This window comes from Panthera leo, chromosome C1, assembly GCF_018350215.1.
Source record: "Panthera leo isolate Ple1 chromosome C1, P.leo_Ple1_pat1.1, whole genome shotgun sequence".
NCBI classification, from domain to species: domain Eukaryota; kingdom Metazoa; phylum Chordata; class Mammalia; order Carnivora; family Felidae; genus Panthera; species Panthera leo.
Window position 1 is genome coordinate 119,410,456 of NC_056686.1, and position 27,698 is coordinate 119,438,153.

Below are 27,698 nucleotides of genomic sequence, written 5' to 3' on the forward strand. Positions count from 1 at the left end.
TGGAATTCCCCACGAGAGTGAGGGGGCTTCCGAAGTCCCGCTCGTGAAGCGAGCGGACAGAACCCCGATTTGGGGCATCCAACGCATGTGAAAAGCAGAGAGGGAGCCCAGTGCAAAAATTCCCCGAGATGAAGGAATAGACCCTGTAATGCACCTCGGAGAAAACTGCGGAGCCCGGCGCGAAGCACCTGCGGAACACCGGTCCAGAAGCCCGGCGGGACAGCAGCTCCAGCGCCCCCGCGCGGTTCGGCCTTGCCAGGGGTGGCCCTCACGCAGGCGCAGTCGCGATGTGCTCGCGTCCCAGTGCGCATGCTCCGCGGGGCCGCCGCGCTCCCGGCCGGCGGCGGCGGCAGTGGCGGTGGCGGCGGCAGAGGAAGTTCCCGCTTTGCCTCCACCCCGGTAGCAGCTTGGCGGTCGGGGACAGCTTCCTCCGGACGCTCTGCGGGCTCTGCTGCCGCCGCACGTCTGTCACAGGACCATGGGGTTGCCGAAGGGGCCGGAGGGCCAGGGTCTCCCGGAGGTAAGGACCCCCCTCTCCCTGACAGTCCGGGTTCGTGGGAGAGGGCCGAGCCCACCGAGCGGCCGGCTGAGTGGGCCCGGGCAGCGTTTGGGGCGCCCCGCCCCCTTCCTCAGGTGTGTCCCCGGCGGGGAGCGCTGGCCCTGTGCGCCGGGGGGCCGAGCAGGTCCCCCAGCCTGGGCAGGGGCGGGGACAAACTTCAGCCGCTCCTGGGTCCCCCGGGACGGAGGCGGTCTTTCCCAGCCCAGTACCTAGCTCCACGCAGCTCCAGACGCCGCGGGGCTCGGGGTCCCGCCTCTCCCGCTCTCCCGGGCAGTGTGCCCCGACCCCTGGCGCTGCAGGGCTCGCCTCGAGGCCCGGGGCTGCTGCGCCCTGGAGTCACGAGACGCGCGCTGGGACCGTCCGGGCTCGGGTTGTGCAAAGGGCGGTGACCTTGTGGCGCCTGCCGCCGTCTCACGGGGCCCGCGGGGTCCCCACGGCCGGCCTCACCCGCCTTGGTGTGTGCAGGGAATGCCGCCCTACCCACCCCGCGCCAGACCCGGGCAGCAGAAGTTTGGAAGCAGTGCGCGCACTGGGCGGTGTGCGGGAGGCGACGTGCTGTCCAGTGGGGCCGTGGGGCCGGGCCGAGCGCCCGGCGGAAGCGTGGCTGCTTCTCCAGAGCATAGCGGGCACCTTTCCTTACAGAGGTGTTTGTTATTAAATACTCAGTCCTCCTGAGGGACAGGGCAGTCAGTGGCTTCCGGATTTCCACGTTGTCTGCGAATAAAAGGAACGTGCATTTCCTTTAGGCTGCAAGTGTCATTTAGCGAGGCGGTTTGCCAGTGTCTTTTCTCTTCCAGCTGATTTCCTCCAAAGCTAGTCTAGTTTACAAGACTCAAGAAATGAAATCCACACTGAACCTCTGTCCCCCTCCTAAGGTTCTGAAGCAGGCACTTGACAGGAGGACATCACAGCTGCCTGTAGCCAATCTTGCTTCTCTGCGTGTCCCCCCACCCACCCTACTCCCTGCCAATCCTCAGTTCTTTCATCTCATAGGTAGGGTACCCACTAATTGAGGGATCGCTGTTCCATGCATAAAAGCTGGGGATATAATATAGTGCTGGAAGGACAGACTTACCTGGCAGTGTGTGCTCCCAGTGGATAAGTCCATTTTGTTGTAATCTTAGGAAAACCTAAGAAATGTCATGTTGTCAGAACTGTATTAGGTAAAACCTTACCTGCAAATTACATTGATGGAAGGGGGAGGGGATTGCCAAGATGAGAACTGTCTTGTGATATTTGATGTTTCTTTTTTGTTACTTCTTTACTCTAGGCTCTCATCAAGTTTTTGCCTGGTCTTTTGCTGTAGACCCCTTTCTGGTTTCTCAGGTTCTACCTTGAATCCCTCCGTTTCAGTGTCCTACAGTACTACAAATGGGGGTCTTTCTAAAATAAAAAGCAACCTGGTCCTCTGTGTCCTTTGTTTAACCCTTCTCTGACTGCCAAGAGGCTGGGTCTGACTTGTCAGTTTTCCAGGAGCCTAAGACAGCTCTTGGCAATTAGGAGGCATACAGGGTAAATATAATCAAATTATTATCATTTAGTTCAAAGACCAGTACATATGAATATGGATAGTCTGTGTCATTAAACTGTCACTAATCCAGTTAATTCCTTAAATCCAATTTTCTAAACCTTTTTCTGTAGGTTTGTGAAGGATGGGAAGATAGCTAGACTTGGGCTTGCCTTCCAGCTTACATGAACTATAGTACAGGGCAATTGAAAATTTAGTGTGCCTGGTTTAAGAGCTCACAGTCATTCATCTTTATCAGAATTTTAGTTTTTTAATGGTGAGTGTATCAACCAATCTAATGGCTTTTTACACCCTCAAAAGAGGGTATTCTTTGAGTCACTGTGTGTTAGTCAGTGGCCCTTTTCCATATTGTTTCAGTGTTGATCTGTGAATTGAATGCGGAGTCTTAATTAACATTCTCCATTCAGTGTCTTGTGCCAGAAAGTTATTGCATAGGTTATTTCACAAAAATGTATATACTTCTCCATTCTGGGGGTGAGTAGATAAAAGGCATGGGCCATGCATCTGCCATGGGGTTGGCCAGCAGGTTCTCGTTAGGTACAAGTTGAGGAAGGAATGATACTCCTGGGATGAATTGTCCTCTTCTTGGAAGTGTTTTCATGATAACTGAAGATTGAACAAATGAAGGGTTCCTGTTTTACATCCTAGAAGCTATAAGAAAATACTTCTGTCATCCCATTTTTCTTTTCTACTCCATCTTTGTAAACCATATTGCTTTTCTCTTTTCTTGGGGTCTCCCTATTTATAGATGTTGCTTAACTATCCCAGATCTTTTGCAAAGGAAGAGACTGTGTGAATAATTAATATTAATTTATTTTTGCATGTCCACTAAGAATTAGGGTAACGCTTGAATAGGCTGGGCCAGGGTGGTTTGAGATTAAGAAGTAAAACGAGCAGTGGCACGAGGCTGTCACTGTCACACCCCGTATTGCAAGAGATTGTCAATCACTTTAATAATTCTTTGTTCAACTATATGTTAATATGTGAGCTCTCTCTCCTGGCAATTTGTACTTCAAAATAAACTTGAATTTCCATTATCACTGTCATGACTATGAAAACATTTCGTTAATCCGTGGCTGGCATAGGTCATGCACTTTATGTAATGATCGAGCACGTCATTCCATATTTAATTGTCCTTTGAGCCTAATGCTACTTCAGAAGAGGTGTGAACATGACTGAATAATATATGGGTCCTCTCCTAACCCAGCTAATAGCCCATTTCGAAAGACAGGCTTGTACATTAACACCAGACGTTTTACTCAGAAGAGGTTGATACTTAATTGTATGAGTGGCATGAACTATAAATGAAATAGAAATGCAGAGGAGTGACCATTTCAGGCTGCATTTGTCAGGGTTGGCGTCGAATAAGAGCTGGAATTTGAAGATGGTTTCTGGGTGGTTAGAGAGTATCAGGAGAAGGGAAGGGGTGGGAACAGTGAAGAAATGGGAATGAGCCATGCTTGAGCTTGGCCAGAGCCATGACTGGATTGTTTTGGAGGGAGGTAAAGGATGAAGCTAAAACGATAGGTTGCAGCCAAAGATCTGAATAGCCAACCAGGAACTTTGGAGTTTATCTTACAGACAGTGTGTGATGCATTAATGATAAGGGCTGGGGGATGAGCTAAGAAGGGATGATGTGAAAGCTGTGATTTAGGAAGGAGTGAGGAAAACAGATTAAGAGCAGAAAGATTGAGACAGTTGAGGCAGCTGCAGTAGTCCTGGCATGAAGTGTAAATAAAAGGGAGGGGAGGATGGCTGCGACACGCAGGGTAAAGGAAGGTTGCACAGACATTGTTGGGTGAGGGAGGAGTCAGAGGTGGGTGCCAGAATTTGAACCAGCTATATGTTGCTCATGTTTTATGTAGAGAAGTGGTTTTTTATGTTCCGCAGTCATAGAAGAGAGGGAAGGTACAGTTCATAGAAGTAGATGGAGGCAGTACTACTAGAATATTTAGATGCTTTTTAGTTATGGATCAACACCTAGGAGTGAAAGTAGGTTATAATTTAAAAAATTTAAATCAGTTCCCTATTTAAATATATTAGGTGAATTTATTATTTTTAAGGCAATCCCGTTATGCGGTAGTCAGCATCCTTTCATGTATCCAAGTTGAAAGCCTTTCTTAATTTACCTTAGAGATCAAAAAGATGATTGAAGAGAGACGTGTTTAAACTCCCTTCTTGGTTCTAGCCCCATTTGTCAGTTGCTTCTGGGACCAAGATGCACAAAAAGTTAAAACAAACAAACAAACAAAACAAAACCTTGTTTTGTCTGTAAGGAGTTTATAATTTAGTTGGGAGCCTGTGAAGTAAACCTTGTGTTACTGAACCGGGAGGTACCATGCTATCATCTTCCTTTCCCTGGATTCCTTCCCCATCCGATGAATAATCTGTACTGCCTGTGTGTGTCTTCTTCCCCCACCTGTGACGGTCAACACAGCTCATTGAGGCCCAAGGACTCTGTTCTTTGTGACTCTGGCAGCCCTGTGTCCCCATGCTTCTGCATGAACACAGTGATACAGGCAATGTCACTTGCACCTTGGCAACTAAATTGTGGCATCGGGGGATATGCCTGGTGTTCCTTTATCCTAAGGTAGCTTTTACGAGCCTATCTTTTACCTTTTGTTTTAGGTAGAAACAAGAGAAGATGAAGAACAAAATGTCAAGCTAACTGAAATTCTGGAGCTCTTGGTTGCAGCTGGGTATTTCAGGGCAAGAATTAAAGGCTTGTCACCTTTTGACAAGGTAAGAGGAAAGCTTCCTGACCCTCAGGCTGATTTTTGTTGGGATGGCATGGTTTACCAGCACAGGGAAAAGAGGAAGGGATTGTGTTTTTACTTTCTCCAGTGCTTCTCTCTCATTCAGGTTCGTTACTGGAAGTGTTCCAATTTCCTATTAAAAGAAAACACAAATGTATCAGTAGGTATGCCTTGAATTCCTTTTCTGTGTACAGACCTTTGGGAAGTGCAAAGAGGCATCAGAAATAGTTCCTCCTTTTAAAGAACTTACAGTTTGAGTGAAGAGATAAAGCTTACGTAAGATAAAATAATCTGAGCTAGTAAGGAGCTGTCCTAGGTCAGTGTGCTCACAGACAATTGCCAGCTTTTCTAAAGATGGTCAATTCTGAGTTTGGAGGAGGGAGAAGTCACTGTGGGATGAAGTGTGTTAATTCAGCAGAACCTAGAAGAATTATTATGCACAAGGCATAGTAGTGAGTGTTGAGGGCACAGAGATAAGACCAAGGCCCTGTACTCAGAGAGCCCAGCTTCTATAGAATAGGAAAGGGAGACAAGTAAAGCAACATACATAGAATAAGTGGCATGTTGCAGCAAAGGCAGCAGCCAACTGTGCACAGAAATGAAGCTTGCAGATCAGCCAGAGCAGGCCAGGACAGTTTCCTGATGGGAGAAAGTGTTGAGTGCTCCAGTGGGCCACAGTCCCAGCTCTACATAACAATCACTGTGGACTGTTTCATAATACAGACGTTGAGGCCTCACCCTTTGATATTTTGCTTAGATCTGGTCTGGGGCCTGGAATCTGTATTTTTTTTTTAAATGTTTTTATTTATTTTTGAAGGAGAGAGAGAGAGACAGAGCATGAGCAGGGGAGGAGCAGAGAGAGACAGGGAGACACAGAATCCGAAGCAGGCTCCAGGCCCTGAGCTGATAGCACAGAGCCCAATGCGGGGCTCGAACTCACGAACCGTGAGATCATTACCTGAGCTGAAGTCGGACGCTTAACCAACTGAGCCACCCAGGCGCCCCTGGAATCTGTATTTAATAGGCATCTCACATGTGTCTAAAATACAGCCAGAGATGAGAGTCACTGTTGTTTTTTCTAACATCAAGGCGTGTCTGAAAAGGATTTTGTTTTGTTTCAAAGTGTTTTTTTAGCCTTAGTCTCATTTGCATCTCTGAGAAATCCTATGAGAAAAGTGGACCAGAGATTCTCCTCTCCTTTAGATATGTGAAAAATATATATATGGAAATTAAGTAATGAACCACAAATGTCAGCCTTGCTACTCACCTGTCTGGTCTGTAAAACACATAATTCCTCTGGAATCTGGCACTTACCTGAAACTCGAGTAAGACTTCTCTTGGCTGAGAATTAATGTCCGTCTCCCTCAGTATAAAGAGGACCTATGAATGATACGTCCATTTCGTAATATAAGTCAGCTTCTCAGTCACACTAGCCACGTTTCAAGTGCTCAGTAGCCACATGTGGCTGGTAGCCACTGCATTGGACAGTACAGACACATTTTCCATCACCACGGAAAGTTTTATCGAGTGGTGCTATTTTAGATGAATTGTAGTGGACGAAGTCAGAAGGGCACATATACTCTCTCTCTAAAGAGAAATAATTTTGTAGGGTCACTGATTCTATAAAAACTACTTACATTTTTTCCTACCTTCCACTTCCCCTCTCCCCAAACCAGGAAGAGAAAACAGGTATTTTCTTTGTGTCTTGCAGGTAGTAGGAGGAATGACTTGGTGCATCACCACTTGCAACTTTGACATAGACGTTGATTTGCTCTTTCAGGAAAACTCTACAATAGGTCAAAAAATGTAAGTTACCAGGGTTTGCCATGGAAGAGGCTAAAGGGGGGGAAGGGAGCTAACTTTTGAGTGTCTGCTATGTGCCAAAAGTTGTGCTAAGACACTTTACGTGTTTTATTTTAGTTTTCATTACAACAGATATTATCATAGTTTTATAGGTAATAAAACTGAGGTTGTTAGAAGCTATGGTCACACAGCTAGCATATAAGTCATTTAATGCTCAGGCTGTTTCTAACATTATCTCTCTCTTTTTTGTTCCTAGTTTCATTGAGATATAATTTTCATGTAACACTGTATTATTTCAAGGTGTACAACAAAATGATTTGATGTATGTATGTGTATATATATATAGCAAAACGTTCATCACAGTAAGTTTAGTTAACATCCATCACCACACAGTTACAATTTTTTTTCTTGTGATACGAACTTTTATCATCTACTCTCTTAGCAACTGTCAAATATATGCTACAGCATTGCTAACTATAGTCACTGTGTTCTTCATTATATCCCCAGGACCTATCTATCTTATAACTGCAAGTACCTTTTGTGCTTTTTTGTTCCTCTTCACCCATTTCCCTCACCCCCACCTTCACTTCCGGCAACCACCAATCTGTTCTCTGAATTCAGTTGTTTTGGACTCCGCTTACAAGTGAAATAACACAGCATTTGTTTTTCTCTGATTTATTTCACTTAGCATAAATCTTATCCTCAAGGTCCATCCATGGTGCTGCAAATTATAGGATTTCCTCTTTTCTTTTATGCCTGAATAATATTCCTGGGTGTGTGTGTGTGTGTTTACATGTACACCACATCTTATTTAACCAAGGATGGACACTTAGATTATTTTCATATCTTGGTTATTGTGAGTAATGCTGCAGTGAAGATGGGGGTTCAGATACCCTCTTTGAGATACTGATTTCATTTCCTTCTGATTAATACCCAGAAATGAAATTGCTGGATCATACGGTAGTTCTGATTTAAAATTTTTTAATTTTTAATTTTTTGAGGAACCTCCATACTGTTTTCCATAGTGGCTGTACCAATTTACAATCTCACCAGCAGTGCACGAGATTCCCTTTTCTCCATAGCTTTGCCAATATTAGTTATCTCTTATCTTTTTGATGATAGCCCTTCTTTCGATTTGCATTTCTCTGATGATTACTGATGTTCAGCAACTCTCATCCTTTTTCTAATACTCTCTAATAGTTTCCAGTTGCTTCTTACTTTATCTCTTTCCAGGGGCAGCTGGGACGAATGTATTAAATTGAAGTTGAATATTGAATAGAGTGAGGAAGAGAATCTTCCCCCCTCCCCCCCGCCCTTCCCCATTGCCTCTGTGGTCATGCCTGCCATCGAGAGGAGGCAGCATGGACTCCTTGCTAGAGATTTCACCTGAGTGTCCCACCCAGTCTTCCATAGCTCACTAGGGGCTTGGTGATTTCATTAGACCACTTGGGATCCCCAGTTCTGCCCAGCCCTGCCAATGGGCAGCTGTGTGACCTTGGGCAAGTCACAGTTCCCTTATTTGTCAGGAGAGGGATTTGTGATTTCAGATCTGTGTGTATTTGTGACTTATTTCATCATTTTTCTGAAGCCTTATCCTCCTCCAGGAAAAAAACTATTCCAAATGGATTAAAGCTAGTTTACAAATACGCATATGAAGCAGTGATAGAGAAAAGGGGAAGCGAAGCAAAAGGAAAAAGAAATGGGAGTTGGGGATAAGGCTACAACATTTGTCATAGGCCACAAAATGCCTTGTTTTTCTAAGGGTGGGCCACAGATTTGGCTCTAAGCTTTCTGGCAGCCAACAAAAAAGAGAAAAACATGATGAATTACCCAATTCTGTTTCCACACAGAAGAAAAATCGGTCCCACAGAATCACCGAAATTCTTAATAATAAGACCAAAGGACATCTTTTGGCTCCTCATTAAAGAGGACGTATTGTTCTCTGTGACACTGTGCTCATCAGTGCTCAGCCATGAATAGCGGAGCTCTACATCTCCAGCATCTGTCATTCTGGGACTGTGACATCGCATCCAGTGACCTATCGGGAAAAGTCCTTCACTGGGGACAGTGTGATAGAGTCTAGGCATGTGGCTCTGCTCTCTGCTGGTCAGGCTAACTCCAGGGGTAGATTTTTATTCCTGCGTCTTTGTTTGTTTGTTTTGCTTGTATAGGTGCTACATCCATGAAGTAAAAAATTAAAATTAAAAAAAAAATTCAGATACTGCCAAAGAGCACAAAATATACAGCTGATGTCTCTCCCTGTTCCCATTGTATACCCTGGTTTTATTCCCTGGAAAGGATCATCTTTGCCTATTTAGGTTTTAGATTTTTCAGAGAGGTCACTTGTGCATCTCCAACTATGTATGTTTCATTCAAGTCTAATAAGAGGAGGAATTTAGCTCACTATACTACTCACCACATCCCCTTTGTTTCCCATTATCCAGTCTTATAATTATTATCTGTTGTCCTGTGATCACTTGTATAGCTGTAATCTACATAAGCTTCTGTTTCTTGACTCATTAATATAAGATAGTTTCTCCAAGGGGCACCTGGGTGGCTCAGTCGGTTGAGCGGCCGACTTTGGCTCAGGTCATGATCTCGCGGTCTGTGAGTTCGAGCCCCGCGTCGGGCTCTGTGCTGACAGCTTGGAGCCTGGAGCCTGTTTCAGATTCTGTGTCTCCCTCTCTCTCTGACCCTCCCCCATTCATGCTCTGTCTCTCTCTGTCTCAAAAATAAATAAACGTTAAAAAAAAAATTTTAAAGATAGTTTCTCCTGGTTCCTAGCTACTTAGGGTAAATGTTTTGGTATCTGTTTTTCCTTCTTCCTTTCAGCCTCCATCTACCATCATATCATCACTTTTACAATGTTCAGGGCATAATATTTACAATCTGTTCAATAATAATAGCAATTAAATTGTCCATGCTTAATCTACAGGTAAATTGTAAAAGTAAATTTATAAAGAGTGTTTACAATAAGAACTAAGAGTTGTGATGGTGTCAAAGAAAAGGAAATGTGATCTCCTCGATCATAATGGTGCCGTTTGATGGGAAATATTCAAAATATTACAGTCAAGAGGAATATCTTCATTTATTCATTGACTCACCAAATATTTATTGAGTCCATATTATGGGTCAGGCATTGTTCTGGGTACTTTGGTTATATTCATGAAAAATATCGTTCCCTCACAGAGCTTAGAGTCTTTTGGGGGAAGATAGACAATAAAGAACTAATTTAATAAAAAATTGAGTTATTTATGGAAGTAATATGCACTCTGAAAAAAATGAAAGCTGAAAAGGTATATGAAGAGGGACATGGTTTGGAGGCAGTTGTAACTTTAAGTCAGTGTGGCCTCATTGAGAAGGGAATATGGGAGCTAAGACTTGAGAGAAGAGGGTTCCAAGCAAAGGGGACCGCGAGCGTGAAGGCTCCAAACAGAAGCCTGCCGGGAGTGCAGTGAGGTGGGGGAGAGGGGCAATAGCAGAGGTGCAGACAAGTTAGGGGGGCCAGATCGGGTAGAGTTTTGTAGGTCAGAATAAAGACTTTGAGTTTACTCTGACTGAGATGGAAATTCTTGAAGGGTTTTGAGCAGATGAGGAACATAATCTGTTCTGTTCATAATCGGTTTTAGAAGGAACTCTCTGATTACTGATCAAAGGGGTGAAGTTGGCAGCAGGGAGATTCTTTAGCACCCTGTAGCCATGCTCACAGAAGGATGGTGGCCATGACGGGTGGCTAGCAGTTGGTGGGATTCTTCATCTATTTTGGAGGTAGAACCAACCGGATGTCATGACAGATTGGATTTGGGTGTGAGGAAGAGGGGACTCAAGAATGATTCTGAGATGTTTGGCCTGAGCCAGTGGAGTGGTCTCTATGAAAAGTCACTGAACATCAGGCACGTTGTAATTTGCCTTGTCTGTATACAGCTTACTTTTCTTGAGTTTCTGATTGCCTTTTTTTCCCCTTTTTGACCAAGAAGCACATAGCTTTACCTGTAGCTAAGATCACCCAGATTCTTTAGCTGTTTACTAACATAAATTTACTATCTTCTCGAGGACACTCTTGATTGAGGCCTCTTTCTGTTCCATTTTGAGTGATTGCTTTTTATGCCTGTGGCACCCCTGCTATGCTGGGATGTCTTTTGCATTCTTTTGATTTCAAATGCATTCTTTCTGCACCACTTTTACCATCTCCTAGATTCTGTGTATCCCTTCTTTGCAAATTCCCTTAGAGTTTTACAGTGGTCCTTAGCCCCTTTTCACCTTGGCGTCCTTGGGAATTATGATACTTTCCTGTCACTGGCAGTACTCTTAGGAGATATTGGAGCATGGTGGGTTTTATATGGATTCTTAATCCCTTGTCCATGTTTCTCGAATCTAAAAAAAACCACTGAAAACAGGTCTGTTCTTTCTAAGTGTGGATACAAAACTCATTTGGAAACAAAACATGACCTGAACCTACTTAAGACTATTTTTAGTCTTTATTGATCCCACTTACATGAATTTTCATAAGTTTTGCTGCAGAAATAATAATTTCTTCAAGTGTACAGTTTGCTCTAGATTTCACTTGGGCTCTACATAATATGTAGTATATGCCTCTTATGTCCACTAAAGTGCAAACATTTAAAAAGTTCTGAATTCTGAAACACCTATGGCCCCAAAGGGTTTGGATAAGGGGCTGAGGATGTACAGTATTATGTTCTCTGGTAAACACTTGATGTGTAGCTTTTTAAGTCCAGAGCCATGAACTGTAATTGTAGGTGAAACCGGGGCCGGGGGGTTGCATGACTGAAGACTCAGCAGACTCCTAGCAATGCATCAGACAGTGGGGTCTCTCTTACCTGTAAGGGAAATGCCATAGTCACAGGGCACCGAATTATTCAAACATCTTTTCTGTTTGGTTTTGGAATGTGTTCTGTGTTTGAGGTTCCTCTCCACAGAGTTTCTTGGTTAGATGCAATTTAGACTAAAAGTGACTTATGTTTGCAGTGTTTCAGTATGTCCCAGCTGAAACTGTGTGGTGGGTGGCCAGGTAGCACTGTCTGAGGAGGGCATGATTATCTTTCAGGCTGTTTTCTGTACATGCCCAATTGGGGCCTTTTTCTTCTTGTTGATCCCTTTTTCTTGAGGGTTTCATGAGCTTCTACCCTCTGTCTACATCCTCCTTCTACCCTCCTAGCCTGTCGTAAAGCCCCATGACTGCAGATTCCTATGTTCAGAGGTCCATAAATGAGATTTCAGGCTTATAACTGAGTTCATTTCAACAACACATGAGTAGGAGGCACCTGTGTGCAGAGCACTTGTACTTGCCTATGACTACCTAAACATCGCAACAAGTTTGAGTAAGTAGGACAGGCATTATTCCTCGTGTATGATGGGAGTATTGGACAAGAGGGACCAAATGACTTGCCAGAAGTCCCAGAGCAGGTGATGGAGCTGGAGTTTAGACCCTGGTTAATTCACTCTCTTTCAAACTGTTGGCAGTGGAGGAGGAAACTGTGTACTGAACACTCTTAAAAACTGCAGGAATCAAACCAATCACCTGTAGTGGCAAGTGGGCATTGTTAAAATCTTAGACTAAGAAACCTCACGGGGGACCTCTGCGTGGTCACTTACCCAGATTTTCAGAAAGTCAGAGGGTCTACCCTGACCTCCAGGGAAAAAGAGAGAGGGGCTGGTGGGTTTCAAGAAGTCCTCCTGATTTTTGTCCCCTACCCCAGCCTGCCTGTATGTCCCACACATCCCTCCCTTGGCCCAGGAGTGGTTCTGCCTCCAGCTGCTTCCATATGCTGTTGAGTGAGACCTCAGTCTTGGCAGTGATTTCTGGGAGGAGGGTTAAGAGGCTTGTAAACCCTGAGATGACCCACAGCATCCTTCCCTCAGGGCCTTTATGAACTGGGAAAGGAGACAGTCTCTGAGCAGTGGTCAGACACAACTTGGTCTGAAGGTAGAAGTTTGAGCTAGATGGTACTGGGGGTCTCAGCCTCTTGTTTTCAAGCTACTGACTGGTTGTTACGGACCAGTAACCCTATGCAGACTCAGATCTGTAGCCACTAGGGGGAGCTTTCCTCCTGCTGAACCAGAATGTGACTGAGAGGAAAGGCCCCATGGATATCAACAGTTAAGACTTGCCCTAAACGAGGATGCCAAGTGAGGATCATCTGTATTTGCTAAGCTTGGAGTTTAGGGAGCTGTGTCAATTAAGCACCAGTCTCTTCCCCTCACAAGTTTCAAGAAAATGAAGAAAGGCATGAGAGTCTGTCGGAGATTAAAATAAAAGATAAAGTGTATTATAGAGAGAGCCTTAGATATGCTGCCAAATGGGTTCATTAATACTTGCCTACCAAACTATCCCATTTGAGCCCCAGAAACAACTGGACAGCCATAGGCTTCCCCACTGGGACAGCCACGTACCTCATGACAGAAAAGACACTTGTATCCTGAAGTCAGACTGCTCAGAAAGGAGGGACTGCAGTAGTGGCTGAGAGGCATGTGACATTTTCCTTCCATGTCTCTGACCTTTTGGATGAGTCACACACGTGCCCACTCTGTTAGGGGTGAAAATGTTCTCCCAGAGGCTTCCCTCCTGGGAGGTAGATGTTCCCTCCTTTTGTAAATGTGTGCAGTAGAGTATCAGTCTTCTCCTCTCCATATTTTTGTCTCTTAAACCTATCAGACTTGACATTGATATTATGATTGACCTATCAGACTTGACGTTGATATTATGATCCATAATATCATTGATATTATGATCCATATTTCCTCTTAGTAGTTCTAACATTGGTGCCACCTTCTAAAGCTTCTTCCTGGGAATGAACAAAGTTTTGTAGTGTGTTCTCCAGGGACCATTCCCTGGGGAGCCATTTAGCTTTTCTCCCTGGATTTCACTTAGTTCCTACCAAGACCAAGAGGATAAAACCTACTAAGGGCAGCATAGGTAAGACAATAATTGCTCTGACCCAGGCCTTTGTTAGATGTCAGTCTTAAAAGTGTCTGTCTCTTGGGAAGGATTATGGGACTGCAGAGAGATAAAAGCATACAAGATTTCTTTGAACAAGGAACACTGTGTGAGTAGACCCACTTGCTGAATTTGAAGCATCTAGTAAGAACTAGGGACCTTGTTCACTAGGGCTTTCATCTATCAGAAAATAGTTCTCACTTGCAGACAAGGCCACAGTAGCTGCTGTAAGGGGCTAAGATTTTTTTAAAGGGTTTTAGAATAAGACTATTAACCTAACCTATCCACGTAAGCTGAGCCAGAAGCCCCCATTTCTCCATATGGCCCCACAAGGTCATGCCTGGTGACTGTCTTCTCAAGGCAGACCCACTTGGTAACCTCTGCTCTCCCCTCTTGAACCAAATCCAATTGAAGTGTAAGAAACAGGAAGCAGACAGTTGGAGGTCAAATACCAGCCAAGTAGAGAAGGAGGCTTACATCTGTGGACTTGTACACAGACCCTGCTGTCGTGCCTGCCTTAAAACTGTCCCACCCAGGCCTGGGCAGGAGCTGTGGAAACTCTCAGCAGGCGGAGGATGCTTGCCTCCTGACTGGGCTACAAGAATGCTCTCAGGCCTCGGGAAGCCCCATTCTTCCCCTTATTCCTGGACATTTCACAGGACTGAAGCAAGGTGTTGGAGAGCGTTCAGAATGCTCTTGATGAGAAGCAGAAGCGTTCTCCTCTCTGGAAAAAAAGAACAAGGACATGGTTCCCCCAAATCTAGGATTAATTTGAAAGTAGTTAAAAAAAAAAAAATTTAAAGGCTATTTTTTATTTTAAAAATACTTTTAAATTTTTTTTTTTTCAACGTTTTTTATTTATTTTTGGGACAGAGAGAGACAGAGCATGAACGGGGGAGGGGCAGAGAGAGAGGGAGACACAGAATCAGAAACAGGCTCCAGGCTCCGAGCCATCAGCCCAGAGCCTGACGCGGGGCTCGAACTCACGGACCGCGAGATCGTGACCCGGCTGAAGTCGGACGCTTAACCGACTGCGCCACCCAGGCGCCCCTAAAAATACTTTTATACCAGAGTAGAGAACTCTAAATTTTTTGTTTTAGCGTCAGGCCCCATGTTTTGTCTTACTATTGTAGGCACCCAGCACAGGGTCTGGTAATTATTTGTTTCCTGAATGATATTTAGAACAATTTTTTTTTTTTTTTTTTTTGCAAGAGAGAGAGAGAGAGAGAGAACACGCATGCGCACGGGGGAGAAGGAGAGAGAGAACAATTTTTTTAATGTGTAACCTAGTGGTTCCCAGATTTTTGGAAAAAGTAGGTCAGTAAAATGAAATGTAAAAGAACTTGGGGCACTGATGACTTTGTATTTTACAACGTAAGTATGTTAAAAAATAATAATTATTACCTCAAACATCACCATAATGTCGTAAGTAAACGATATGTTTTAATATAAAGAAGGTGGGAAGAACAAAACCGTAGAATAAAGAAAGAAAGCCGTGTTGTGGCCTTAGCCGCGTGCACACAGACACATCTGAATTGTGCCTATTTTTCTCATTTTGCAGTCAGTCGGGAGAAGCTTGGTCATGATCTGGCGTTGAGAAGCCCCAGATTCTTCTGGAATACTGCCCAGACTTGAGAGATGTCTTAAGAGCCACTTAGTGTGTTCTCACTCTTTGCTGTTGTTTTTTCCAAACAGAGCACTGTCAGAAAAAATCGTCTCAGTCCTGCCAAGGATGAAGTGTCCACACCAGCTGGAGCCCCACCAGATCCAGGGCATGGATTTTATTCACATATTTCCTGTTGTTCAGGTGAGAGCCTCTGTGTGGTTTCTTGTCCTCTGAACACCAGAATTCCTATAACGGGTCTGGCTCTTGGGCCACCTGGCCTAGATCCTGGATTTAACGGGTGTGGCGTGGAGTTGGTGGAGCAAGACGTGATGGGACTTCCTGATGTCATCCTCAGAAGTTCGCCAGTGTTCTTCCCTAGGTTCACACTGTCACCTGTTGTGACCTTTGAATGTTCCCATTAATTGCTTTTCATTGCCCTTTTGGTAAAGGTAGAACTCCAGAGCCCTCCATGTTCTGGTCCTGTCCCACTTATCCAGCCTGACTTTATTCCTTGCTTTTCTTTATTCTTTCTGTTCTAGCTCCTCTGACTTTCAGATTTCCTCATCCATCTTATGCTTCCTCCTGTCACAAGGCCTTTCCCTCAAGCTGGAAAGCTCTTACCTTTCTCTCCCTACCTGCTTAATTCATATTCATCTTTCTGATCTCAGTTCCACCCAGCCTCCTCAAGAAAGCTTCCCATGAGCCCCTAATCTAGAACAGGTTCCTTTGCTGTATCCATTCATACTGGCCATATTCCTTTCCTTTGTAGGAATCCTTCCTTACTATTGTTTGTAACCATGTATATCTGTCTGGTTATTTCTGTCCCTCCTGTCAGACTAAGCTTCTTGGGGGCAGGTGCCATGGCTGTCCTGCTCACTGTTGTGTTTTCAGCACCTGGTGGAATGTCTGGGACTGTGTAGGCAATTAGTCTTTATTTGGTGACTGGATGTCTAATGGGAGGCTAATTTCCACCGTGGCTATTTCCCAAGCTCCTGTGAGTAAGTGGCATATGCTGTACAGCCCCCTATATTCTTGCAGTCTTGTGTCTCACCCTCCCCTTCAGGCACTTCGAGAAGAGGAGGAGCAAAGGAAAGGGCCTGCTGTGTGAACAGCGCTTTGCAAATGATCCTGATAGAGTTGTTGGAAGCATCTATTATAATCCCAGTCTTATGTCTGAGGAAAGTGAGACTCAGAGCAAGTAACTGATTTACCTAAGGGCAGAGAACTGGTGAGCTGTCAAGCAGGATTCCAGTCTAAACTCCTTGTCACTAAACTTTGTGCTTTCCCACTCTGCCGTTCATGCGGTCCTTGATTCAGAAGTCTTCTAAGCCTGTGTTAAGATTATAACAGTATGGGGGCGCCTGGGTGGCTCAGTCAGCTAAGCATCTGATATCAGCTCAGGTCAGTGATCTCACAGTTGGTGGGTTCGAGCCCTGCATCGGGCTCTGTGCTGACAGCTCAGAACCTGGAGCCTGCAGCCTGCTTTGGATTCCATCTCCCTCTCTCTCTGCCCCTTCCCTGCTTGTGTTCTGTCTCTCTCATAAGTAAATGAACATTAAAAAACTAAAAAAAAGATTATAATAGTACAGGGGTTGAGAGCATGGTCTCCAGTGACTTCCTGGGTTCAAATCTTGCCTCTGCCACTTAGCTGTGTGACCCTGGGCAAATGACTTAACTTCTCATCTGTTAAATAGAAGCAATAATAGTACTTACCTGATAGGATGAGAATTAAGTACTTTAGTATGTATAAAGCACTTAGCTGAAGGACCAGCCCATCTTAGTAAGTGCTTTGTAAGTATCATATAGTTGTTTCAATTTTTGTTACTGTTATTGGGGACTTCCCCCAAACTAGACTTTCAATCAAATACCATGAAATTTGTGAACTGGAAGTTAAAACTTTAACTCAGAATTTGATCTGTAGGTTCATTAGACTTTCTGATGCAGGAGGATGATACCTGATTCCTTTTGTGAAAACAGGAGCTAGCGACCCTGTGTTGGGTATTACTGAAACTTCCACTACCACCATAATGTGAAGTTGTTGCCTTTCCCCCCAAAGCCTAAATCTCTAGTGATTAGGCCTTACTCAGCCCTATGCTAGAACTCTGAGAGCAACAAATCTGATCCAGAGAGGAAAAGGCAATGAAAGGGAAGTGATCTTCTTTCGCTATCTTAGGCATTTTGAGCATCTGAATGTTCCCTGTTGTACGTGGAATGCTGGAAGGCTTCCTCTCTGGATGTGAGAACCTAGGTTAGTGGTTACCAGATTTCTTAATTAAAGCACACATGGAGGTTGGCCTATGGTTGCCACCTGTAATTTGTCGAGCAAGAACATCTTTCAAAGTAACAACTGTCAAAGCAAACAGACTCTTAAATACAGAGAACAAACCGGTGGTTGCCAAAGGGGAAGTGGGTGGGGGATGGGCAGAATAAGTGAAGGGGATAAAGAGGTAAAGACTTCCAGTTATAAAATAGTCACGGACGTGAAAAGTACAGCAGTGGGAATACAGTCGATACTATTGTAATAACGTTGCGTGGTGACAGATGGTGACTGTACTTACTGTGGTGAGCACTGAGCAGTGTACAGAATTGCTGAATCACTATGTTGTTCACCTGAAACTAATAGAATGTTGTATATCATTTATACTTTAATGAAAAAGCCATTTTTTTAAGTGACAACTATCTTGCTTTATAGTTTCCTAAAAGAAACGCGTTTTAACCCCCCAGTCTTGGAATAAAGGACAGTCCTTTGAATGGACAGTCCCTTAAATACATGAAAGTATTATGAAAAAGTAACCACAGCTTGTAGTTTGTACCTGTTTTGCTGGAGACCGGTGAAAGAGCAGTCGTCAAGTTAGTTGTCTTGTGTGATTCTTGAGGCTCACCTCCAGGTTTGCGCTGTTTAGCACAGCTGTAGTAACGCGCTGAACGCCAGCCTAGAGAAGAAGGGATCTGACTTCAGGCCCCAGTACTTCTAGGTCACATCTTCTTCTCCCAGGCCAGACATGTGAATCCTGTGAGGGTAGGTATTTTTCTCAAATGCTAGGGACTTGGGGCAGAGCTTGGCTGTCCAAGAGGTTCCCTCCACAGCCCTTCACTCTAGGAAGTCCACTACAGCGATCGATTCTCTGAATCCTAAGACTCTCTTACCTTCCTTATCTGATCACACTTGCCAGGATCCAGCCAAATTAACAGCTCAGTGTAGATCTAATTTATGGAGGAGCATCTGAGAAAGAGACAACTTTGAAAGTCCAGAAACTGGATCTTCCCATCCAAAGGGAAGTAGAAACTGAGTTGAGCAAGGAGTCAGCCTCCATAGTTGTCCTGGGCCATGGTGCTGGATGGGGGTGCGGGAGAGAAGCTCTGAAGGCTGTGTGAGCTTCTGCCCCTGCTTCTGGGTTTTAGTCAGTGCCTGAGGCTGTTGTTTGGAGGTGGGGTGGAGTGGAGTGATGGAAATAAATGGAAGATACTAACAACAAAAGAATATCCCCCAGAGTTATTTGCAGCCACTCCTATCTTGGGCAAGTACTTCCTAAATACGTCCTTTCCTCGAGCTGGCTGCCCTCTGTGAGCAAGCATTCTGCCTATCCCTGCAGGAGCACCAGCCCATATGCCATGCGTCTGCTGTCCTAAGTAGCTAAACCTTGCCAAGTGTGCTGTGCTCCAGAAGAAATACTACTACTGTCCACAAGCTGCTTTGGGGATGTAGTAGCTCTTTCTGGAAAGAGAACGGTGACTGACAGATGGCATCCTCCCTCCATAATGTTCTTCAGTCATATAGGGACTGAATGAAGAGCCAGGGAAGAGAAGCAAAGGCTGTTTTTGTATTTTACATTCTGTCCGGTCTTCCCGTGTGGAAGAGCCTGTGAGTTGTGACAGCTTTGTGCTTGCTACCTATGGAACAAGAACAGACAAATTCTGTAGTGGCTCTGAACTTCAGGTTCAGTACAACATGGCCAGTGCCAGTTGCCATATAATGTGTGGATTAAGAGAGCAAATGCCGTGACTGCCTCACTCACCTGAAGTCTAGGTCCGGGTATTCGGCAAACCTGTACTCAAATGCGAGTATTTGAGGGATTTTTCCATCGATGAAAGAGGAGGTTGTACTAGATGTTCTCTGAGGCTCTCTTCCCTTTCCCTGGACTGTAGTACAGGCAGCACAGGGAAAGTTATGTTAAGATCTGCCACTGGAACCGGGGGGTTGTGGGGAACAACTATATTTTTGCTGTGCTTTAGTCGCAAAGTATTCTGGTCCTTGTGATTTCCTTTGCTCCCCCGGTAGCTCTGTGAGGTGAAAGAAACTGATACTCTCACCTCGACTTTGCACAGAGCGAAACTGAGGATCTGAAGTGAGGCTTTAGAGCTCCTGCATGGCCACTCTGCTCCAGATGCCCTTGGCTCTTAGCCTCTCAGACGCCCGGCTGGCTGCTTTTCACATGGGACAGCATGTGTACGTGGGTAGTTTCTCGTCACCTAGTCAGTTCAGATGTGGTGATTCGGATTGATGGGTCGTACCGTCTCTGAGTTGGCCTCGACCGCGATGGTGTTTCACCCCTGTCCTCACATGTCCTACCTCTCTTTCCCAGTGGCTGGTGAAGCGAGCTATAGAAACAAAGGAAGAAATGGGTGACTACATCCGCTCCTACTCCATTTCTCAGTTCCAAAAAACCTACAGTCTCCCCGAGGTCAGTATTCTCCTTCTCTTGTCCAACTGAGAACAGTGCACCTGCTCAGAGGCTCCCTGGGAAGGAGCAGGGGAAGCTCAGGCTCCCCATCCCTCCATGTGGCATCTCTGCCCCTACCCAGTCAGCTTTGAAAGGGGGCCTCCTGCTTCACAAGAACTGCCTCTTTAAGCAGGCACTGGGTGTAAAGCCCTGCGGTTTTGTCTCTTTCTCTCAACTTTGATACTTGATTCAGAATGTTTGTTAAATTATAAGAATGAGTATTTTTTTTTATAGCCATATAAAGCTTTTTGAGAGATCACCTAGGTGATTGCCAAGGGCGTTCCTATCATAATAGTTTAATAGCAGCCACCAGCACCACCACAGTAGTAATAACTGGTAACTATTGAATGTCTACTGCATGAATTCCCAGCCCCTTGCATGCCTACCCCTCTTTTGTCTTCACAGCCGCTCCCTGGTGTAGGCGGTGGTGGCCCCGTTTACACATGGTGAAGCTGAGGCTTAGAGGCAGCTTGCCCAGGGTTTCAGAGCTCATAAGGATTTGAGTGAGAGTGGTTCTCTTCACCAGCACACTCTGTGGGCCCCCTCACTGTCACCGGCTGTGGGGCTCTGTTTCACAGCCACCTGCAGAGGCCCTAGCTTCTTCCCACGCAGAATATATTCCAGTCTGTTAGACGATAGAGGCGTCTGCAGGCAAAGCTGTGACGAGAAGTCAGTTTGTAAGACAGGGTTCTGAAAAGTCCAGTTGAGTTCCAGTCTTCACACAGGATTTGTTTAATCGCTGTGTTTTGTCTTACAGGATGACGACTTTGTAAAAAGAAAAGAAAAGGCCATCAAGACAGTTGTTGACCTTTCAGTAAGTTCCCCTGCCCGTATTCTTCTGTGAGGGAAGGACAGGTTCATGGCCTCCCAATAGCCCTGTGATTCAAATCCCAAAACCCTTGCCAAGGTCTTCCTGGGATTGCCTAGGATTGGACCTCAGGTGTGCGTGTGAAGGAAGCCCTGCCTGCCCCCGTGCCCATATCTGGATGCCAGCATTCATGGGCAGAAAATGCCACAACCACGTCCTGTGTCCTCCTTACTTCCAGTTTTACGGGAGAAACTTTCCAGATCCAAAGCCCTTCCTTACTTGTGCCAGTGGCAGGTGTAAACTTTGAATAGCTCCAAAGAGTAGATGATGAGCTGGAGGTGGCAAATTGAGATTAGCACCCTGTGATGGCTTTGGAGAGAGCTACTCCTGAGCTTTGTGTGGGACACACGGGGATGGCCTTGGTCAACACACACATTGTATCTTAACCGTGGAATCTGCACTCGCATGCCCACTCTGCGCTTCCATGCCTGGAGAACCGTGGGATCTCTGCTTGCAAGGGCTGAGAAGAGCTTTTCAGAATATTCTGGGCCAGAGCCCAGTAGAAGCTCATCAGTGCCACCACCCCACCCCAGCCCCAGCCTTCCTACCTGAGCTGCTGGGAATGAAGCCACAATGCCTGGGGGTTTGTTTGCTTTCTTCCAAAAATAACATGTAGCGTTTTTTTACTTATTTTTTCTACTTTAAGAGTAAATGTGTGGTCTTCCAAGGTGATCACTCTAAAAAGAGTAACAATCATTTGATGACATGAAATGCTCCTTTAAAACAAGAAAGCCTTGGGACACCTGGGTGGTCCAGTTGGTTAAGTGTCCGGCTCTTGGTTTCAGCTCAGGTCATGATCTCACAGCTTCGTGAGTTCAAGCCCCAGATCAGACTCTGCACTGATGGCATGGAGACTGCTTGGATTCTCTCTCTCTCTCTCTCTCTCTCTCTGCCTCTCCCCCACTTGCGCTGTCTCTGTCTCTCCCAAAAATAAACTTTAAAAAAAAAAAAAAAGAAAGAAAGTCTTTGTCACTTTATAGTTGTAATTTGTATCTTTTTCACAATTCTATTTTGGAAATGGAAGGAGTAGAATACCATCAAGATAGTTATACACTAAAGCCAGGTACTATTTCCGGTTTCAGTGGCAGTATTAAATAATAAGAGGATATGATATGATATCAGAGTGAATTTTTTCCTGGTTATGAAATAGTCATTCAGTTTATTTTTTTATTTTTTATTTTTTTTATTTTTTTAAAGGTTGATAGAGGGGCGCCTGGGTGGCTCAGTCAGTTGGGCGTCTGACTTTGGCTTGGGTCATGACCTCATGGTCTGTGGGTTCGAGCCCCACATTGGGCTCTGTGCTGACAGCTCAGAGCCTGGAGCCTGCTTCGGATTCTGTGTCTCCCTCTCTCTCTGCCCCTCCCCTGCTCAAACTCTGTCTCTGTCTGTCTCAAAAATAAATAAACATTAAAAAAAATTAAATAAATTAAATAAAGGTTGCTAGATACAGAGGAAGAGAACCTTAATCTCACAACTCAGAAGCAGCTTCTTTTGGAGCTTAGACATATATTTCTTGCATGTTTTTAATGTGCATTTTTATACTGAATTGGAGTCCTATTTTAAATACAATTTTGTGGGCTTTTTTTTTTTTTTTTAGCTTACCAATATAGAGTTTTATAGGCAATTAAAGATTCCCCTAACTGCATTTGTCATGAAAACTAATAATCAATTTGTTGGATATGCTGTTGTTTTTTCTTGTTTTATATTATGCTTCATTTCTGGAGAGGTACAAGAACCAAGTGATGGTATTACCTCCCATACAGGGAATGGGGAGCCAGGAGCAGGAGAGGAGGGGAAATGCTCTTCTCCTTGGAAAGCCTATACTATCTGGATTTAATACCAAGTCTGTGCGTTACTTATTCAAAAACGGTAAATAAAAGTAAAATTTCCGAAATGCTTAATTGAATATCTTCTTATGTAAATCTCACTCTGAGCCCTGGGTAGAGAGTGAGAAACAGTACAGTTTTCATTCGGCATTATCACCATGAAGGAAAGGCCAGCATAGCTGTCTGTCGTCCTATCCACGAAGTTGGGCCTGTCATCATCATGCCCACTAGACATTTCAGGCCTCTGGGGACACATTCTTCCCCTCCTCTCATTTGTAGTGGAATTTTTAAAGAAAATCGTCTTCTGCTTGGTAATAGGACTGCATAGAATTGAAGGAGGTAATGATAATGACAAATACATGGTACCCAGACATTGTTATAAGCATTTATATATAACCTACGCAGTCCTGACAACAGTCCTCTGAGGTAGTAGTGTTTTTTCTTGTTTTTAACAGGCGAGGAAGCTCAGGCACAGATAGGTTACAAGTTGCACAAGGTCACATTGGTGATGATGGAGCCAGGATGCAAACCTAGTCTTGTAACTGTGGGCCTCTCGATACAGTGCTGTTGGCAGCTAATTACAAAATAATATCGAGATAAAGGAAAATGGGAAAAATTTGCAAGTCTCTTTGATAATACTCAGTTTATTTCCTTTTTTATGTGTGAATTTGCTCCTCAGTTGACTGTCCATACATTTGTAGCAGGAATGATAAAGAATTTTGATGGATGGCCAGAGCTGAACTTTGGGTTTTGTTGGTTTGCTTCTTCTCCTATCTATTGAAAATACCTCTCACTTCTGGCAGCTGTCTTCGTAGGTTTCTTAGCTGAGCTCCATTGCCATTAACTTCCATCCCTTCCACCCACCACTTCTGCAAGTGCTTCTTCACTTCCTTGCCTTGAAATGAGAGTTCCAGAAGCTTACAAGAGACTCCAGGGCTGCAGTGTCTGTCCCTGGCTTATCCTTGTGAGTCACATAAGAAATGAAGCCGCTTGCTGTTTTTCATTCACTGTCACTCTCTCTAAGGGAAATGTCTCCCTTTGCGAAGGGAATGAAGTCTTTCCTAGACTACCAGGGGTGTGGCTCTTTGCAGGTCTTGGGTTCTGACGCGTGTTTCCTTCCCTGCCCACCTTTTTGCCGGCACTGCCCTTCACATGCCTCCTCAGTTTTTCTTACCTACTCCTTATTGACGAATCTGGAATCCCAAATTTGAATTGTGAATAGTAAATTAAGGATTCAAATAAGGTCAAACAATGGGTGCCTAATTTCTGGACCCCGCCTTTTATAAAATATGTCCCTAGCCACCCTGTACTGATTGAGGGCCTTCTGTGTATTTGGCACCTAACTAGGTATCTTACAAGCATTGTGTCATTAACTCCTTACCAACAGTCAGGGAGTTACATATTATTATTTCTATATTCTTAAAATTATTTTTAATGTTGGGGCGCCTGGGTGGCTCAGTCAGTTAAGCATCCGACTTCAGCTCAGGTCATGATCTCACAGTTCGTGGGTTTGAGCCCTGCGTTGGGCTCTGTGCTGACAGCTCAGAGCCTGGAGCCTGTTTCAGATTCTGTGTCGCCCTCTCTCTCTGCCCCTCCCCCACTCGCGCTCTGTCTCTGTCTCAAAAATAAATAAACATTAAAAAAATTATTTTTAATGTTTAATTTTGAGAGAGAGAGAGAGAGAGCATGAGCGGGGGAGGAGCAGGAAAGAGGGAGAGAATCTGAAGCAGGCTCTGCGCTGTCAGTGCTAAGCCCGATGTGGGGCTCGAACTCACGAACCATGAGATCATGACCTGAGCCGAAGTCAGTTGCTCAACCAAGCCCCCAGACACCCCTATCATTGATTTGATTTTTAAAATCAGAAATTCAAAGCCAAAAGAGTTAACAAATTCCCTACATATTTGCAAAATAGGAAGAGGCAGCCACATTTTGATTTTACATCTGACTCCTCAAACACGACAGGCATGGTGCTTCTCCCGCTTCCTCTCTTCACCTGGACTCTGACTTCCCACATATTTCTGGCACCGATTTTACAGCAATGTTCCTGACTTACTTCAGGGCTCTGGGATATTATTCATGTAGGTCCCAAAGACTCAAATGTATCCAGATTGGCTGGGTGCTTTCCCATCACCTCTTCAGTCCCCTATGGGGGCATTTACTATGACTTTTCCACTAGAAGAGCCTTTGTCCATCTAGAGAATGTCTGCCAAGTGGAGACTATCATGTTGTTTTCTTTCGTCATCTACTAACATAATACCATATTCCCTCAACCAGCAGGCTTTGACATATTCGTACTTAGCTATAACCTCTTTTTAATAAATAACTATTAAAGGGCCTGGGTGGCTCAGTCGGTTGATCTTCTGACTTCTGCTCAGGTCATGATTTCGCAGTTCCTGGGTTCAAGCCCCACATCAGGTTCTGTGCTGACAGCTCAGAGCCTGGGGCCTGTTTCAGATTCTGTGTCTCCCTCTCTCTCGGCCCCTCCCTACTCGCACTCTGTCTCTCTCTGTCTCAAAAATAAATAAACATTAAAAAAATAAAAAAATAACTATTAAAATATATTTTAATATTTTTCAAAATGTTTAGCTTATTTTTATCCTTAGCCATCCTTATAGGATGCATTTGTCCTTGGTTATGTAGCCCAAATCTTTTGCATTTGTCCTTGGTTATGTAGCCCAGCCATTTTTTTGTGTATGATTTTTTTGTTTTAAAATAGCTTATTTATATTTTGTGCTGGTACCTTCATAATAATAATAGAAAATTAAGAAATGGGAAAAAATACAAAGACTAAGTCACCATGATATCACCATCCAGGGATAATTACTGACCTATATTCCAAGTAGGAAATATAAAATATGTATATCAATGGAGAGAATTAGAGTTCTCTAAAAATGGTGTTATATTTTACGTTCTGTTTTGGTTTTTGCTCAAGAATGTATAATTTTGCTTAAGAATATGTTTGCATGCCAGTAAATATACCTCCACATCATTTTTACTGGCTGTAGATTATTCATTGTGTGGTACTGATTTAACCAGCTTAGTTTGTATCTTTTTTTTTCTTTTGGCCATTATATAGGACATTCTCATAGCTAATTTTTTTCTTTTATCTTTATTAACCTAGGATACATTTCACGAAGTGGAATTGGGTCAAAGTTTATGCCTAAGGCTATTGTACCTCTTGGCAGATTGTCAGGCTGAAAGACTGCTGTGAACTTGAATTTCTGAGCTCATCACTTTGTGGTTCTCTCTCTTTGTCGTGGCCTCGTTGTTCTTCTTCCTGGGGATTGTTCCCAGTTCTTTGGCTTTCCTCTTTGAGATGTGTTCCTTTTTGGCTTCTCCATTCCTCCTTTAACTAGCTGCTTTCTAGAAGGCCTGCTGATGGTAATATTTTCAAAGCACATAAGAAAACAAAACTATTGCCACCCAGGACAGGTTACCCCTTACCACCTTCTCTTTGTCGTGTCATAACATAATCGCTCATTTGTCTCACTTCTTGTGCTCATGTGCGGCTTGCTTCCTCCTTTTCTGTGCTGTCAGCCTTCGTATTCCTGAAGTACCTGCTCTGTGCAGTGGGGTCTGTCCCTCTCTCTTAACCCTGAGTAAAGAGTACCGTGAATTTTTACCTGAAGTTCCAAGAAATGTTTACTATTCACTGAACATTTTTTGGTAATGTTTAGAATTTTGTTTGAGAATAGAGGGAACAGGGGTGGGTGGGGGGAGAAGACTCCAAGAGTTTCCAGTCTAGTTGAAAGAAAATGCTTTGCAGAACTTATCGGATCACCTAAGAGACCATGTCATTTGAAGTAACTACTCTCACGTGTTGTGTTCTACCACAGGAGATGCTGTGAGGAAGGCCTTTCCATTCAGCACGTACAATATAAATGTGGCAACATACGTAAAACAGTATTAGTACATTTTATTAATATATATTCATACGTAGGTTACAAATGTATATTTTAGCCCTTACTGTGTGTCAGATACTATTAAATAATTAAACCTCCCAATAACTCTACTTATACCTTTTTTACAGATGAAAAATTACATAGGTTAAAGTAACTTGCCCCAAGTCAGACAGGTGGTAAGTTATGGGGTTAGGGCTAAAACCTTGCTTGTGCATGTATTCACTCACTGTGTGCCAGACCACACCGTAGGAGAAGAGGTAAAAGCAGTGATGTTCCACCAGGAAAGGGTTTAAGGGAATTTGGGGTCTCATCGAGGAAAAAGATATGACCGTAAGGGGGCAGTAGCACAAATAAGCTTTATTTGAGTGATGCTTTGACAGGTTTGCTTGTAGGAGAGGGCAGTCCCTCACAGCGAGCCACTGTCCAGAGTTTTAGGCTCCAAGGCTGCATCTAGAAGGGGAAGGGAGCAAGGGAACTCCCGGGGGATCCTGGAGATTGTCTGTGTGCCTTGGCGATGTCACTCAGCACCGGCACAGGGAATATCTGCATCAGAGATCTCTGAAGGGCAGCAGTGATTTGGGGTCTTTACAGTTCCAGGGCCTATCCAATCTGTGGTTAGCAAATGCAGTTTTATGGAGTATGCAACATAGGCTGTCAGTGGCTAAAAATCTGCTCGTCTGGGCCGTGTTTAAAAGAACGGGATGCGTGAAAATTTCAGTTTGGCACTGGCACACTCCTGATCCAGTCGGTCTCGGCCTGCTGTGAGGAACACGAACCTAAGAACCAACATGCAAAAGCCGCGTTTGGCTCCTTTATTTAGTGCAGTGACCTTAGTCTTACCCAGCAAATTATATTGTTTGATTCAAGGAGCCCTGAGGTGGGATGTGTGCTGGTCCTCAAGGAGCAGAGCAGAGCTCAAGTGAAAGAGAAGAGAAAAGGAACAGAGTCTGGAGAAGACTCCACCTCCCCAGCTAACTTTCCTCCCTACAGACATGTTTCTCTCCAGAAATGGTCGCCATCCATTTGTCTCCCATTTCCTTCACCCAGTACCCAGGGGTTTTGTTCTGTCTGTTATTTTATTAACAGAATGAAAAAAAAAAATATTTGTCCCAGTTACAATAACTTTTTCTTACAGGATCTTTCAGGACATTGCCCTTGATGGTGGAGACCTCTG

At 44.3% G+C, this 27,698-nt stretch overlaps 1 protein-coding gene across 1 annotated transcript in view; it reads left to right on the top strand.

Moving 5' to 3' along the window:
• The first annotated feature begins 347 nt into the window (after positions 1-347).
• CCDC93 (coiled-coil domain containing 93) overlaps positions 348-27,698 on the top strand; it is a 97,559-nt gene continuing 70,208 nt past the window's right edge. The window contains exons 1-6 of the mRNA XM_042948498.1: positions 348-520; positions 4,716-4,829; positions 6,555-6,649; positions 15,297-15,408; positions 19,791-19,889; positions 20,686-20,742. Coding sequence (XP_042804432.1) covers positions 479-520; positions 4,716-4,829; positions 6,555-6,649; positions 15,297-15,408; positions 19,791-19,889; positions 20,686-20,742 — 519 coding nt within the window. The 5' untranslated portion in view covers positions 348-478. The remainder of the gene's footprint in view (positions 521-4,715; positions 4,830-6,554; positions 6,650-15,296; positions 15,409-19,790; positions 19,890-20,685; positions 20,743-27,698) is intronic.